The 14,191-nt window shown below is 34.2% G+C and overlaps 1 protein-coding gene across 1 annotated transcript in view; it reads left to right on the forward strand.

The window, feature by feature from the left end:
* The window catches only part of LOC103592889 (uncharacterized protein KIAA0825-like), a gene marked incomplete at its 3' end in the record, with an annotated part of 59,602 nt that overhangs the window by 21,243 nt on the left and 24,168 nt on the right, over positions 1-14,191 (forward strand). Inside the window, exons 2-6 of the mRNA XM_008575763.1 lie at positions 120-217; positions 3,178-3,405; positions 4,768-4,784; positions 5,126-5,276; positions 12,717-12,907. Of these exons, the coding sequence (XP_008573985.1) occupies positions 120-217; positions 3,178-3,405; positions 4,768-4,784; positions 5,126-5,276; positions 12,717-12,907 (685 nt within the window). The remainder of the gene's footprint in view (positions 1-119; positions 218-3,177; positions 3,406-4,767; positions 4,785-5,125; positions 5,277-12,716; positions 12,908-14,191) is intronic.

Consider the following 14,191-nt stretch of genomic DNA (forward strand, 5'->3'; position numbering starts at 1 on the left):
ACTGTTGATAAAACTTTCTACATAACTAATGTTAACCTGAATATATTCACCCCATCAACTATGGTTGATTTTTTTTTAATGTATGTTTGTATGTTTGGTTTTTTTTCCCTATTGCTTAGGAATTTTGGAGAAATTCAATAGAGAAGTTGTAACAGATAAACCTAGAGCAAATGAAACCAGTATTCCTTCAGAACAAGTGCTACCCACAGTGAAAGAGGTAAGTAAGGAAAAAAGGTGGTATTTTTTAAATTCATATATAATATTATCATATGTTTGTGAATCCATTATGAATCAAAATGTCTTCAGTTTTACCCTTTGCCAGTAAAAATATTAATTCCTGATTGAAAATTGACTTACATGTTTTGATGAAAATTCAATTTAGTGGGGACACTGTTCTTTTGCACAATCTGTTCCATGGGAGGAGTCTGGAGATGCAAGTCAAGAGATCTTTGTTCTTATCCTGACTCAGGGTCTGTAATTTGAGAATGTGGGCTGTAGATAATTGTTAAAAAGTCAGAAAATGGAGATTTAAAATGGAAAGGAAAGAATAGTTTGAACTGGCCTCATATTTTTGTGTGCCCAACCTGTGTTTGTTCTGAAGACTCATCACCACTCTTCCTGCTCCGTTCTATACTGTAGAGAATTACATCTTCCAGGCTCCCTTGCTTTCTGGATTCTGGGAAGGGTTGGCCACTTAAAGGCATTGATAGAAGACTGCAATGTAGGAGTGTTGGGTAAACCAGGGTATTTCTTCCGCTCTCCCTGTTTTAGGGAGTACCTCTGGTAGTGGCTGTGACTTCTTTATCTCCTCTGTGGACCCTGCTTCCACCAGACAGTGCTCACTGCATGATTCCAGTTCCACCTGACAGGTCTGCCTTGAATTTAGCTTTGACTGGTGGCCCCAAGAACCAGTCTCTCATAGCGCAGTCCCCTTTCATTGTTCCTTCAACCCTGGGGGTGGTTGTGGCTTCCTGCTGTATTTGTATCTGTATTGCTTCACAGCCCATGTTTGGCTCCTCAAATTTTCCATCACCTAGGTAACCAGCACCCTACATTAAATGTATTCCTTTTCAAATACCTTGAGTGGTTTCTGTTTTCTGAATGGATCCTTACTAATATACTAGGTAAATATTTTAAAAGGCAGACAAACATATAATTTTACCAGAGTTTCAGCCTAGAAAGCAGGGGAAATAATCAGGAATATTCAAAGTTATACATAATGCTTTAACCGAAAATCAAAATCAGTACTAAGAAATTAGCATTAGGTAATAGAAAATATTCAGTGGATACCAACTTTGTGCTCAGAACAGAAAGCCATGTGATTCCCCCTTTTTTCTTGGATCATTAGTAAATATTCCCCATTCTAAATGGAATATATATAATGCCAAATATCAGATGAGAAGAGCAGAAATAAGCAAATGATATTTCATGAAAACAAATAGAATTTTAGAAGAAGGTTTGAGTAAGTAAAGATTTTCAGTTTTCTTCTTAAAAGCAGCTATTAATGTGCTTGTTTTTCCATATTTTGAAAAGAAAATTCAGATGGGCCAATGTGTTATAATCACATGTAAATTATCACGGGCAAAGATAATTGTCACTGCATACACAAAAATATTGTCAGTGCAACCATGGCAATTAATGGCAATTTTTACCAGAACATATTTCCTTGAATGAATGAATGAATGATTTTAAAGAATAGACACGCCCTAATGGGGAGAACAGAAGTGAGAGTTTTTTTGTTGTTGTTTTAATTTTCATGGAGGTGAGTTTCTTTTTATATTTTTATCATAAATATGTCCCAAGAAATTACTGTTATAGCACAGGGCTATAACCATGTCACTTCTAAAGTTTCACTTATAAGAAAGGAGATTATATGAGCTAAGTAGTTTCAATTGTTAATTTTATGTAAATACAAGATAAAAGAGATGTGTTTTCAGGCCCTATGATAAAGGTCCAAATAAACTTTAGAAAGGAGAGTTGAGCCACAACTTAATTATGCACATAATGAGAAAGAGAGCCACTTTTTCTGATTATAGAGTTGTGGAATCACAGAATTATAGGTCTAGAAAAGGAATCACCTCTATTTGTACAGTATGTATAAAAATCATTAAATTAATGAGAATGCGGAATACACACAAGAAAATTAGGCTAATGATCATGATCTCAGTCATTTCAGACTGAAAAGGAGCATAGAAATCATCTTATTCAGCTCTTTTACTTTTCTAACAAAAAACATGAGATCAAGAAAAATGAGTAATTCACTCAGGGATACACAGTCCAGGATCTTCGGAATTTGGGGTAGGTACCATGTTAATATAAACAAGATTACGTTAAAAAGGGGGAAGTTTATTTCTAAGCATAGGTTCAGCCTACTACCTATAATGTTTTTAGTACTTCAAAGAACATTAGAAGACTTAGGAGGAAGATATAAATATATTGCCCTCTGAGCCACAGACCAGAAGAAAAAAGGAAACAAGACAATATCGGCCTCCACCACAACCCCTTCTGCTCTCCTCACACACAGAGCAATGCAGACCATTTTAATTCCTTATTTCCTGGAACAGGAGTAGCACTGCTTACCACTTGGCAGGTGGAGAGACTAAATAAAATTCTAAGCAAGTAAAAATCCAGAAAGGTGCAGTGGTGTGTTTTCTCTGAGAAATTTATTTCTTATTGCCACTTTTGGCATGTCTGGATTTCTGAGAGTGAAAAAGAAATAAAAGATTGAATATTAAATGCTGTCTCAGGTTGCAATACTTGTTAACAATAAACTATAAGAAAGACCATAAAAATCTAATTTAGACTTTATTAAGTATATTGAATTTAAAGGTTGCTTTAAGTGATAAATAGCAAGTGTAGCTTTCAGCTTTCATAAAGATGGTTTTATTGAACTATATTTAAGAGATTAAATTTTGAAAAAAGTTTTTGATTAAATCCATTGATGAATTAAAATGAAATGTCAGTATATTACTGTGTGTGTAAAGAATGCACATGTTTTTGTATATTGCTTTATTCACTAGGTAATATTTTTTAGGTTGTAAGAATGGCTTTTATAGTATATAAAAGCATATCTATATTCAACATGTTGAATGAAAGTAATAATTTTATATCTATAACAACAGAAACATTTGTTCCTGAGTTAAGATTAATATGACTTTATATAAATTTATATTTCAGGCTGCTTTACTAGATTTTGGCTGGAGAAGTGCATTTAAAGAAGTGTCTCGGGATATGGCACGTTGCATAACAATTGCAATTGAAGATTTTTCCACAAAAATTCTCCAACAGGAACAGAATGAAAGGTCTTCAGCTGTGAGCTATGCTATGAACCTCATAAATGTCCAGCAAGTTTGGCAAGACAGCTGCATGTTTCCTGAGGAGGAACAACCAAAGAAAATTGCAAAGGCAAGTATCAAATGAAATGAAATCCTTTCAAACTGCTGACTGGTATAGGATTTACACACACACACACACACAGGGTGCATATATATAAAAAATATCCATAATATTTGAAGAGGAAGCATATGGCTGTCTTAGTTTTCTTGCATTAGTAGTCTCAAAAGACGGTAGAGAAGCATCATTTTGGTATTTCCTTTCTGGTACCCTTGTACTCTCCAGAACACAACATAGCCCCTTGCAAAGGGAACATGTGGACTTAGCAGTGTGACTCCAAGAATCTATTCTATATTCTTTATTCAACTTTGTTATGAAAGAAAGCAGTGTAATATAAATAGCTAGAATTAAAAGTAAAATAAATTTAGCTTGATGTAGGATGTAACTATGATATTTCTTTTATTCTCATAGGTAGTCACATGTTGTGATTCATACTTGAATTTATAAACAAAATGTGCCAGAAATCACTTTATTTCTGTAGAATATTTTAAAACACTTTATGAGATAATGGACATCTACAAAATTACAATTTTTTAAAATAAAGAGTGTGTTTGTGGGACATGTGATGGCTTCATAAAAGTTGGTCCTGACAAGTGCATGTTGTTCTCTAGCAATAACGATAACCTAATGCTTAATTAATGCACCGATTTCTAATAAGAATACTTATATTTTTGAATGATGTATTGACAATGCAGTCTATCTCAGATTGAAATACATATTTGTAGAACAGCAGATGTACGTTTTCAAAGGACTTGCAAAACAAAGACCAGCTTTTTTTTTTTTTTTTGAATCTATGATGAAGGTAATCAGTTTACAAGATTACCACCATATATACTAAAGAGGATGAAACCTTTTTTTTTTTTTTTTTCTCCTTTTTGTCTTTTTTCTTGACTGGCAACGGGATCGCAAGCCTCGGTGTCGCGCCCGCACCGCGCTCAGCCAGTGAGCTGACCGGTCTCTATATGGGATCCAAACCCTTGGCGGGAGCGCCACCGCGCTCCCAAGCGCCGCACTCAACCGAGTGCGCCACCGGGCCGGCCCGGATGAAACATTTTTAAAGATTTTTTCACAGGTATATTGCCTTTTTTTTGTCAAGATGTGTAATATTCCATTCTTTGCCTATCTTTATTTAATTTGTATAATTCTTCTCTATTAATTTTAAGTTCCATATAGTTTCTTGTAGAAAATAGATGCTTCATAAATTGTAGGTTTTAAGCCCAAACTGGGAACTATTTGGAAGTCTAAAAAAGTAGTGCAATACATGGTCCTTGTTTCCAAGGTACAGTTTTTATCTCTGAAGATATGATACATAAGCGAAAGAACAAAAGAGTTTGAAACTATTACATATTTAAATGTTCAATTGTTATTTTGTAGAGATTGTTCATCAACAGGTGAGATAACTTAATTATCTCATGAGGTCCCCAGTAAATAATTTGTTTTTTTCTAGTCTCAATATAAGGAGGATTGGAAAGCATTGTTAAAGACTTAATGGAGAACTGAAGTCCCAAACAGATCCTAAAAGTTTGGGTAAAATTTGGCTAGACAAAGGAGAGAGGAAAAAGACATTATAAACAAGGAAGAGATCAATGAATAAAGAAATGGTAGTATTGGGAATGAATATGGACAGAATGATTGATACCTAATAATCAAAACCACTTGTAGTACTGGAGATTGTTACCTCCTACTGCACAGGCCTTAAATCTCTGTCTCTTTGATCATTCCTTCTGAACAGACCCATATTCCTGGTGCCTGTCCAACGATATCAGGAATTCATCAACACTCTACAGTTTCAGGTTACGGAGTACTGCGTCAGAGTTTGTGCTACAAGCATTTTACAGGATGCTGAGAGCCACCACTGGGATGACTACAAAGCTTTTTATGAGGTGTGAAGTTAAGTTTACTATCCCTCCTTTTTACACAAATATGTTTTACTGCCTACCTGCTTTCTGGCTAATTAGAAACATGAGCTTGGCATTACTAACACACAAGGCTGTTAGGATAATATTTTTTAAATATTGAATTTGTATTTAGGAAAAACACTGTCTTTAAAAACCTGAAATAAATTAGACATCAGAACTCTCCTTCTGCTTAAAAGTAAAAATAACTTAATTTGAGCTGCAGTGTTACAGTGCTAAACAAGTTGGAATATAATGGGATACAATGAAAACTCAAAGTGATAACAATGCCAAAAGGCTACAACCTTGTATTTTTTTCCAAAGAGACCAGTTGTGGATATTTTTGCATTTTTTTTTCTGTTATGCATTTCCATCTGTGTTTGATAAATACTTTTCTATTAAGCAGTTTTATTCTTTACACTTTTTTTTCTTCTCGTATATTCTTATGAGTGCACTTTAAGACCTATCTCATCATTTACAGCTTACCTATTTTCATTCAACCCATGTTTTGAAATCCCAAATTTCTACCAAATTAAAGCCTAATGATTTCTGGTGCAACCAAACCCAGGATCAATTAAGATTATTCATCATCAGGCTACATTAGTTTTCTTTTCCCTCAATCCCATTGATTATACACAAACCACAATATTTGAAAGTCCTTGAAGCTGATTTCAGGGCAGGGTGAAACATTTATAATATCTTAGTAAAAGATAATCAGGGTTTGAGAAAAAAAAATTCAACAGCCAAGCCAGCTTCATTAGCTTTTCCATTTTACCCTTTTCTCTGGATTTAAGTTTATGATTTTCATTTTTCTTGATTGTCCAAATTATTATATGGAGTATTGAGAAAAACAGAGTAGAGTTATATTCAGCAGAGTCACTCTTGTCACCTCCTTGGCACTGAAGGTTCCTGTGGTTCCATTTATGCTTGAATTATTATCATAATAAATGTTGCCACAACAGAGAGAGGCAGCTAATAAGAAGCTCTTTTAAAGGACTTTCCACTTTTTCTAAGGCCATTTCCTCTCTTCTTTAGAGGTCCTTTCCAGATAGTTTTTCTTTTTGCAAGAGCATCCGTAAAGGGTTTTCCAAACCTGACATACTTCAAACAGTAGTGGTAGCAGTGAGCAGAATGAGACAGAGAAAGTGGTATGGTGCAGCTGGTAGCCTGAGATAAGAATGAAAGTATTGGTCTTCCCCTCTCCTGGCAGCATCACAGCTTCCTTATTTGCTTTGAGGTAAACAGCGAGGTTGAAAATGAATCCATCTCATGTTTCAAACTGTTTCAATATGTTAGTGTACTAATGAGCAATTTTATATGATGTTTTCTGTGAAGAACAGGTATCATCTCAGTATATGTTCAACACAGGGGTATTATGTTTCCTGTTATGCAAATTGGGAACTAGAATAGTTGTATAGTATAAATAATAAGTGGATGCATTGAGAAGCTGTTATTGAAGTTACCAAGTATTTTAAAACAATAGCAACAACAACAAATTACCATGTAACACGCAGCTCTTAGATCTTATGACAAGGCTTTAGCTTCAAAAGCAGAAATAACAAGATAGTTACCCTATGATTACATGGTAATGTAGCTTCCGTATACTTACATGGTCACTGGTTACAATTTAATTGCAGAGTTAGTGGTTGTTATTTATGCTCAGAAAAATAAAGTGAAACTGCTTTTCTACTTACCAAAAATAAGAACCTTCTAAAAATAGCACAGACTTGAAACTGTTTTGACAACTGGAGTACGAGACATAGTTTTATCTCTCTTACTGCACCCGTTTTCCTTCCTCTCCCCATTTTTCCAACTGATTTGTGAAACAGAACCAGTTTGTTTTGGGCTGAGTACGAAACATAGTTTTATCTCTCTTACTGCACCCCTGTTTTCCTTCCTCTCCCCATTTTTCCAACTGATTTGTGAAACAGAACCAGTTTGTTTTGGGCAGGCCTGTTTGGAGAGGAAAGTAGATGATATCTGCCTGACTGGAGGAGAAAGGTAGGATAGAGATCTCAGGGGAAACTATTGCCGTGTGCACAGCATAGTAAAGAAATAGTGGAAGAATTTGCAAGATATGGAGCAATATTTGCCCATGTTTTGTGATAGCAAGGTAGAGATCTCAGGGGAAACTATAGCCATGTGCACAGCATAGTATAGAAATAGTGGAAGAATTTGCAAGATATGGAGCAATATTTGCCCATGTTTTGTGATAGCAAGTGAGCCCTACATACGTTATTTCTATTTTCTCAACTGTGAGGTTGAAAGAGTCAAAGAGTTCAGTATCTCTTTGATGACGTGCTGGTCAGATGGCCCAGTGGGTGTTCAGATTACATGTCTAAAATTAAGCTTTTAGTATACTTGACATCTGCTCAATTTTAGGAACTTGTGTTTTCCAATAGTCAAAGAATAAAGAATTGTCTGTTCAAAGATAATATTGAGTGGCTTCTATAATAAAGCCCAGCTGCTTGTTTCCTGATATATAATCTAAATAAAAGCTCACATCTGTTTACATTATAGTGGGTCTGCAAAAATAACAGATGTTTACTAGCAGAATACTTTTGAAATGACAACAAATAGGGAAACAGGTCAGAAAAATAAATGAATCACATTTAGTTTAATGAAAACCCTTACATACATTGAAGTTGTACACATTTTAAAAAGAATTGTTAGAACAAAGACCAGTTTGGAATATTTTTTTAAGTAAACATGAAGTTTATATTTAAAAAGTCTTAAAAATGAATAGTTTTTACTTTTAGGAGAAGAAATCTGTGTGCCTAAAGTTATTTTCATTTTCTCATTTATTGCTAAAAGGTAGCTATTAAGGAAATTGGTTTTTAATTTTTTAAAAAATAAGAGAAATCATATTGATCATATTATATTAAGTACCCATTTATTGCCATGGGGAAAGTTAGTTTAAATCATTCATAATAGTCACTACATCAGCCAGGGTCAGTTTTGCTTTAATGTACATGCAACACAAAATGTGTGAGAGAAATAAGCTTTAAAAGTCCTTTCTTAGTTTAAAAAATATCCCTTATCATAGAACACAACAAAGAAAGCATAAGAAACTATAATTTTGCTGCTTCAGCATTAATTTTGTGTATGTATATATATATATATATATTTTTTAATTGGTTATGAATATTCATGAGATACAAAGCTGATCATTATCACTCGGATTTTTATACATATATATTTTTTAATTGGTTATGAATATTCATGAGATACAAAGCTGATCATTATCACTCGGGCCCAAGATGTGAAGGCCAAATTCATGCTGGCAGCATACTCGTTACCACTAAAAGCCATTTGTACCCCATGTCCCCCACCCAATTAGCCCCAATGTATTTCTTTTTTTAAAACAGTTCAGACACATCTAATTGGAAAGTCGGAAGCCAGTGGCCAAAGTCTCCTCTAGTTTGAACTTGACTCTCACATTTTTACACCCAAGTTTCTTACCCAGGGAATAACAATTCTACTCATGTATAAATGCCATTTAAAGTAAATAGATCATAATTGTAAATTATTATCATTACCTTGACTGCAAAATATTTTAGTATTCAAAGAAACTAACAGAAGAATAATATGTAGAGAAAATACTAATAGGAGTATCTGCATAAATAACTATCAACTTTTGGTATAAGAGAATGACAGATTTCTTTTTAGAGGACATTTGTTTGAAAAATATAGGTAGTGGGCAAAGCAGAAATTTTAAGTCAAGGAGAATTACTTATAAATAAAATAGGAAATTTTACTAGTTTAACTTTCTGTGTATTACATAATCAGGATGATATTTGAAGAACCCATTCTATTCTTTCTATTTCAAATAATCTTTTGATCTGGTTTGACTAAAAAAAGGTCAAACTATTAGCATCCCATCCCAAGAGCTTGTTACCTAATTAATGCTTGTAAATCCATTGGACCTATCTTTTTCTTTCTGCCTGTTCCCCTTGGCCTTGGCCACTGTTGGCTCTTCATCTGTGGTCATGGAAAATTTGGCACACAAGTAAGATCTGTAAAGAGGTAAAAAAGAATGAAAGCTGGCCGCTTGGAAGTATGAAGTGCCATAAAAATACTAAGATATGATGATAATTTGTGCCTAGGCTTTATAAAATCTTGCAAAATCAGACTACTGTAGTATCTGTTGCTAGTATTGTTATTAAAAAGCCATAGGTGAAATAGCCTAATGTAATAATTTTCAATAGTTACCCATCCCCCTTAGTTTCGCGAATGTTGGTGAGAATATAGTATGCAAGTTTAGTTTTATTCCTATCCTTTCATTATAATATGAAATCTCAAACATCTATAAAATTATCCGTGATGCTAATAGTCTCAGAAAAATGTGCTCACTTAAATAATTTAAACAGATTTTAATTTTAGAAGAATAAGTCCACTATCTTAAACTAGCTGGCATGACTTGCTTAGCAACTACAAAGCCGATTGTTTAAAAGTAAATTTTAAGTCATAGGCCAGGAGGAGGTAAATCAAGGATATGCTAGGTTAAATGCTTGTGGTCTGGATTTACCCTAGAATATCTGGTCTTGTAATTGAAATAAAACATATGTTCCTTTGTCAGTAAAGATGTTTTACATCTTGTCAAAAATCTTCCTTGGTCATCTAGTGTGTCAAACTCTCCAGTTATTTCCTTTCAGCCTGAACTAATTAGGTTTATAGGAAACAAACTGACATTTTGGAAGAAGTGATTCTATTGTTTAATGTGTGGTGGTTTTGCCAGGGGGAAAGATGCTCCTTCTCACTCCAGATGTGGCATTATTTCTACTGGACTCTTCATCATGATCTCTGGACCATTCTGCCCCCCAAGTTAGCCCAGGAGATTCTAGCAGAAGTGCTGGAGAAATCTTTGGGTCTACTGGCCTCCAGATATGCTCGGGCCCATCCCAGTTATAAGAGAACTCCACAGATAAGGTAACTGAAGTTCTGAAAACCATTGCTTTTCAAGAAAACTTTTTCATCAGTTGGTACAAAGCAGAATATAATTCTGAATCTCATGACATAACTCCTTGTATATTTAACATGTTTCTAACATCTGAAAGGAAATCGTGTTAAATTATCCTGAGGTATTTGAGTGGAAATGTGGAACTTAAAATAACTTTGCTCTTTTTTCTCTTAAAATTGTGTATAGAACCCACTTGTTTCTAAAAAATGATTCAAGATGTCTTGTAATCTAAGACATATATACCCAGAGGTTAATAAGATAAAGAGAGAAAGTTAAGGATCCAAAAAGGGAAAAAAGCAGCCTGATGGACAGTCAATTTGACTTTGAGCTTCCAGGCAACTAGGGAATTTCAGTTTTGGTTTTTTTTTTAAGCCTTTAAATATAGTAGTTGTCTTTATTAAGAAAACTACTTTGTCTAACAATTTTTCTCCTTAAATATATTTGTTTCTTTTTTCCTCTTTTCCATTATTTTTTTTTTCTTCTCATTATATATTGCTAAAAGCCAGTTCAATAAAATGCGAAATCACAGAAAACAAGAAGCAACAGTCATTGGGTACTAAATCAAAGACTGAATTATAGTGCAATTTTATGAGTTATCTAGGCAATGAATATTATACTAATATGTTTTCATGACAATAGNCATTTTTAAAAAAATAAGAGAAATCATATTGATCATGTTATATTAAGTACCCATTTATTGCCATGGGGAAAGTTAGTTTAAATCATTCATAATAGTCACTACATCAGCCAGGGTCAGTTTTGCTTTAATGTACATGCAACACAAAATGTGTGAGAGAAATAAGCTTTAAAAGTCCTTTCTTAGTTTAAAAAATATCCCTTATCATAGAACACAACAAAGAAAGCATAAGAAACTATAATTTTGCTGCTTCAGCATTAATTTTGTGTATGTATATATATATATATATATTTTTTAATTGGTTATGAATATTCATGAGATACAAAGCTGATCATTATCACTCGGGCCCAAGATGTGAAGGCCAAATTCATGCTGGCAGCATACTCGTTACCACTAAAAGCCATTTGTACCCCATGTCCCCCACCCAATTAGCCCCAATGTATTTCTTTTTTTAAAACAGTTCAGACACATCTAATTGGAAAGTCGGAAGCCAGTGGCCAAAGTCTCCTCTAGTTTGAACTTGACTCTCACATTTTTACACCCAAGTTTCTTACCCAGGGAATAACAATTCTACTCATGTATAAATGCCATTTAAAGTAAATAGATCATAATTGTAAATTATTATCATTACCTTGACTGCAAAATATTTTAGTATTCAAAGAAACTAACAGAAGAATAATATGTAGAGAAAATACTAATAGGAGTATCTGCATAAATAACTATCAACTTTTGGTATAAGAGAATGACAGATTTCTTTTTAGAGGACATTTGTTTGAAAAATATAGGTAGTGGGCAAAGCAGAAATTTTAAGTCAAGGAGAATTACTTATAAATAAAATAGGAAATTTTACTAGTTTAACTTTCTGTGTATTACATAATCAGGATGATATTTGAAGAACCCATTCTATTCTTTCTATTTCAAATAATCTTTTGATCTGGTTTGACTAAAAAAAGGTCAAACTATTAGCATCCCATCCCAAGAGCTTGTTACCTAATTAATGCTTGTAAATCCATTGGACCTATCTTCTTCTTTCTGCCTGTTCCCCTTGGCCTTGGCCACTGTTGGCTCTTCATCTGTGGTCATGGAAAATTTGGCACACAAGTAAGATCTGTAAAGAGGTTAAAAAAGAATGAAAGCTGGCCTCTTGGAAGTATGAAGTGCCATAAAAATACTAAGATATGATGATAATTTGTGCCTAGGCTTTATAAAATCTTGCAAAATCAGACTACTGTAGTATCTGTTGCTAGTATTGTTATTAAAAAGCCATAGGTGAAATAGCCTAATGTAATAATTTTCAATAGTTACCCATCCCCCTTAGTTTCGTGAATGTTGGTGAGAATATAGTATGCAAGTTTAGTTTTATTCCTATCCTTTCATTATAATATGAAATCTCAAACATTTATAAAATTATCCATGATGCTAATAGTCTCAGAAAAATGTGCTCACTTAAGTAATTTCAACAGATTTTAATTTTAGAAGAATAAGTCCACTATCTTAAACTAGCTGGCATGACTTGCTTAGCAACTACAAAGCCGATTGTTTAAAAGTAAATTTTAAGTCATAGGCCAGGAGGAGGTAAATCAAGGATATGCTAGGTTAAATGCTTGTGGTCTGGATTTACCCTAGAATATCTGGTCTTGTAATTGAAATAAAACATATGTTCCTTTGTCAGTAAAGATGTTTTACATCTTGTCAAAAATCTTCCTTGGTCATCTAGTGTGTCAAACTCTCCAGTTATTTCCTTTCAGCCTGAACTAATTAGGTTTATAGGAAACAAACTGACATTTTGGAAGAAGTGATTCTATTGTTTAATGTGTGGTGGTTTTGCCAGGGGGAAAGATGCTCCTTCTCACTCCAGATGTGGCATTATTTCTACTGGACTCTTCATCATGATCTCTGGACCATTCTGCCCCCCAAGTTAGCCCAGGAGATTCTAGCAGAAGTGCTGGAGAAATCTTTGGGTCTACTGGCCTCCAGATATGCTCGGGCCCATCCCAGTTATAAGAGAACTCCACAGATAAGGTAACTGAAGTTCTGAAAACCATTGCTTTTCAAGAAAACTTTTTCATCAGTTGGTACAAAGCAGAATATAATTCTGAATCTCATGACATAACTCCTTGTATATTTAACATGTTTCTAACATCTGAAAGGAAATCGTGTTAAATTATCCTGAGGTATTTGAGTGGAAATGTGGAACTTAAAATAACTTTGCTCTTTTTTCTCTTAAAATTGTGTATAGAACCCACTTGTTTCTAAAAAATGATTCAAGATGTCTTGTAATCTAAGACATATATACCCAGAGGTTAATAAGATAAAGAGAGAAAGTTAAGGATCCAAAAAGGGAAAAAAGCAGCCTGATGGACAGTCAATTTGACTTTGAGCTTCCAGGCAACTAGGGAATTTCAGTTTTGGTTTTTTTTTTAAGCCTTTAAATATAGTAGTTGTCTTTATTAAGAAAACTACTTTGTCTAACAATTTTTCTCCTTAAATATATTTGTTTCTTTTTTCCTCTTTTCCATTATTTTTTTTTTCTTCTCATTATATATTGCTAAAAGCCAGTTCAATAAAATGCGAAATCACAGAAAACAAGAAGCAACAGTCATTGGGTACTAAATCAAAGACTGAATTATAGTGCAATTTTATGAGTTATCTAGGCAATGAATATTATACTAATATGTTTTCATGACAATAGNTGTGTGTGTGTGTGTTGTTGGGGTACAGAAAGCTGTTACCCCAAAATATAGTGCTTTGACAGTCTGGAGTACAGAAGCAGCCTCAAGGTCTCTCTGACCTCTCCACCAACCCACTCCCCCTTGCCTTCCCCACCCCTCCCAGCGCTTAAAGTCTAGACCTGCAGAAGAAGTAGACAATTACCTCTGGTCCTTGCCTGAGTTTTCATTAACTTTACTCATATCACAGGAAGGAAGACTGGAGTCTGTCAACACACCTGAACTAACTTTTGACACAGACTATTGTCTTCTATTTTGATCGCATTCAGTATTTCCAAGAAAATCATTTACCAGCCTTTATCTATACTAGGGGCCAAATAGACTTTTACCCAGCCATTGTATGTGCTCCAGGCCCATTGCACCCCCTATGAATCATTTATTCCTATATCCTTTTCTCCCCTTTCCCTATGGAGATTTGTGTATAAGCTCTGAACCCCAGTGGAAAATAGAAACATTACTCTCTTGTGATTCCCTTGTGCTGTGCCCGCTCCCAGTACATTAAATAATAAAATTTGTTATGTCTTTTCTTCATATTGATCGAACTTTGTCAGTGATATTTATTAATGAATCTTCAGTG

Source organism: Galeopterus variegatus, unplaced genomic scaffold (genome assembly GCF_000696425.1).
Source record: "Galeopterus variegatus unplaced genomic scaffold, G_variegatus-3.0.2 Scaffold1235, whole genome shotgun sequence".
NCBI lineage: Eukaryota > Metazoa > Chordata > Mammalia > Dermoptera > Cynocephalidae > Galeopterus > Galeopterus variegatus.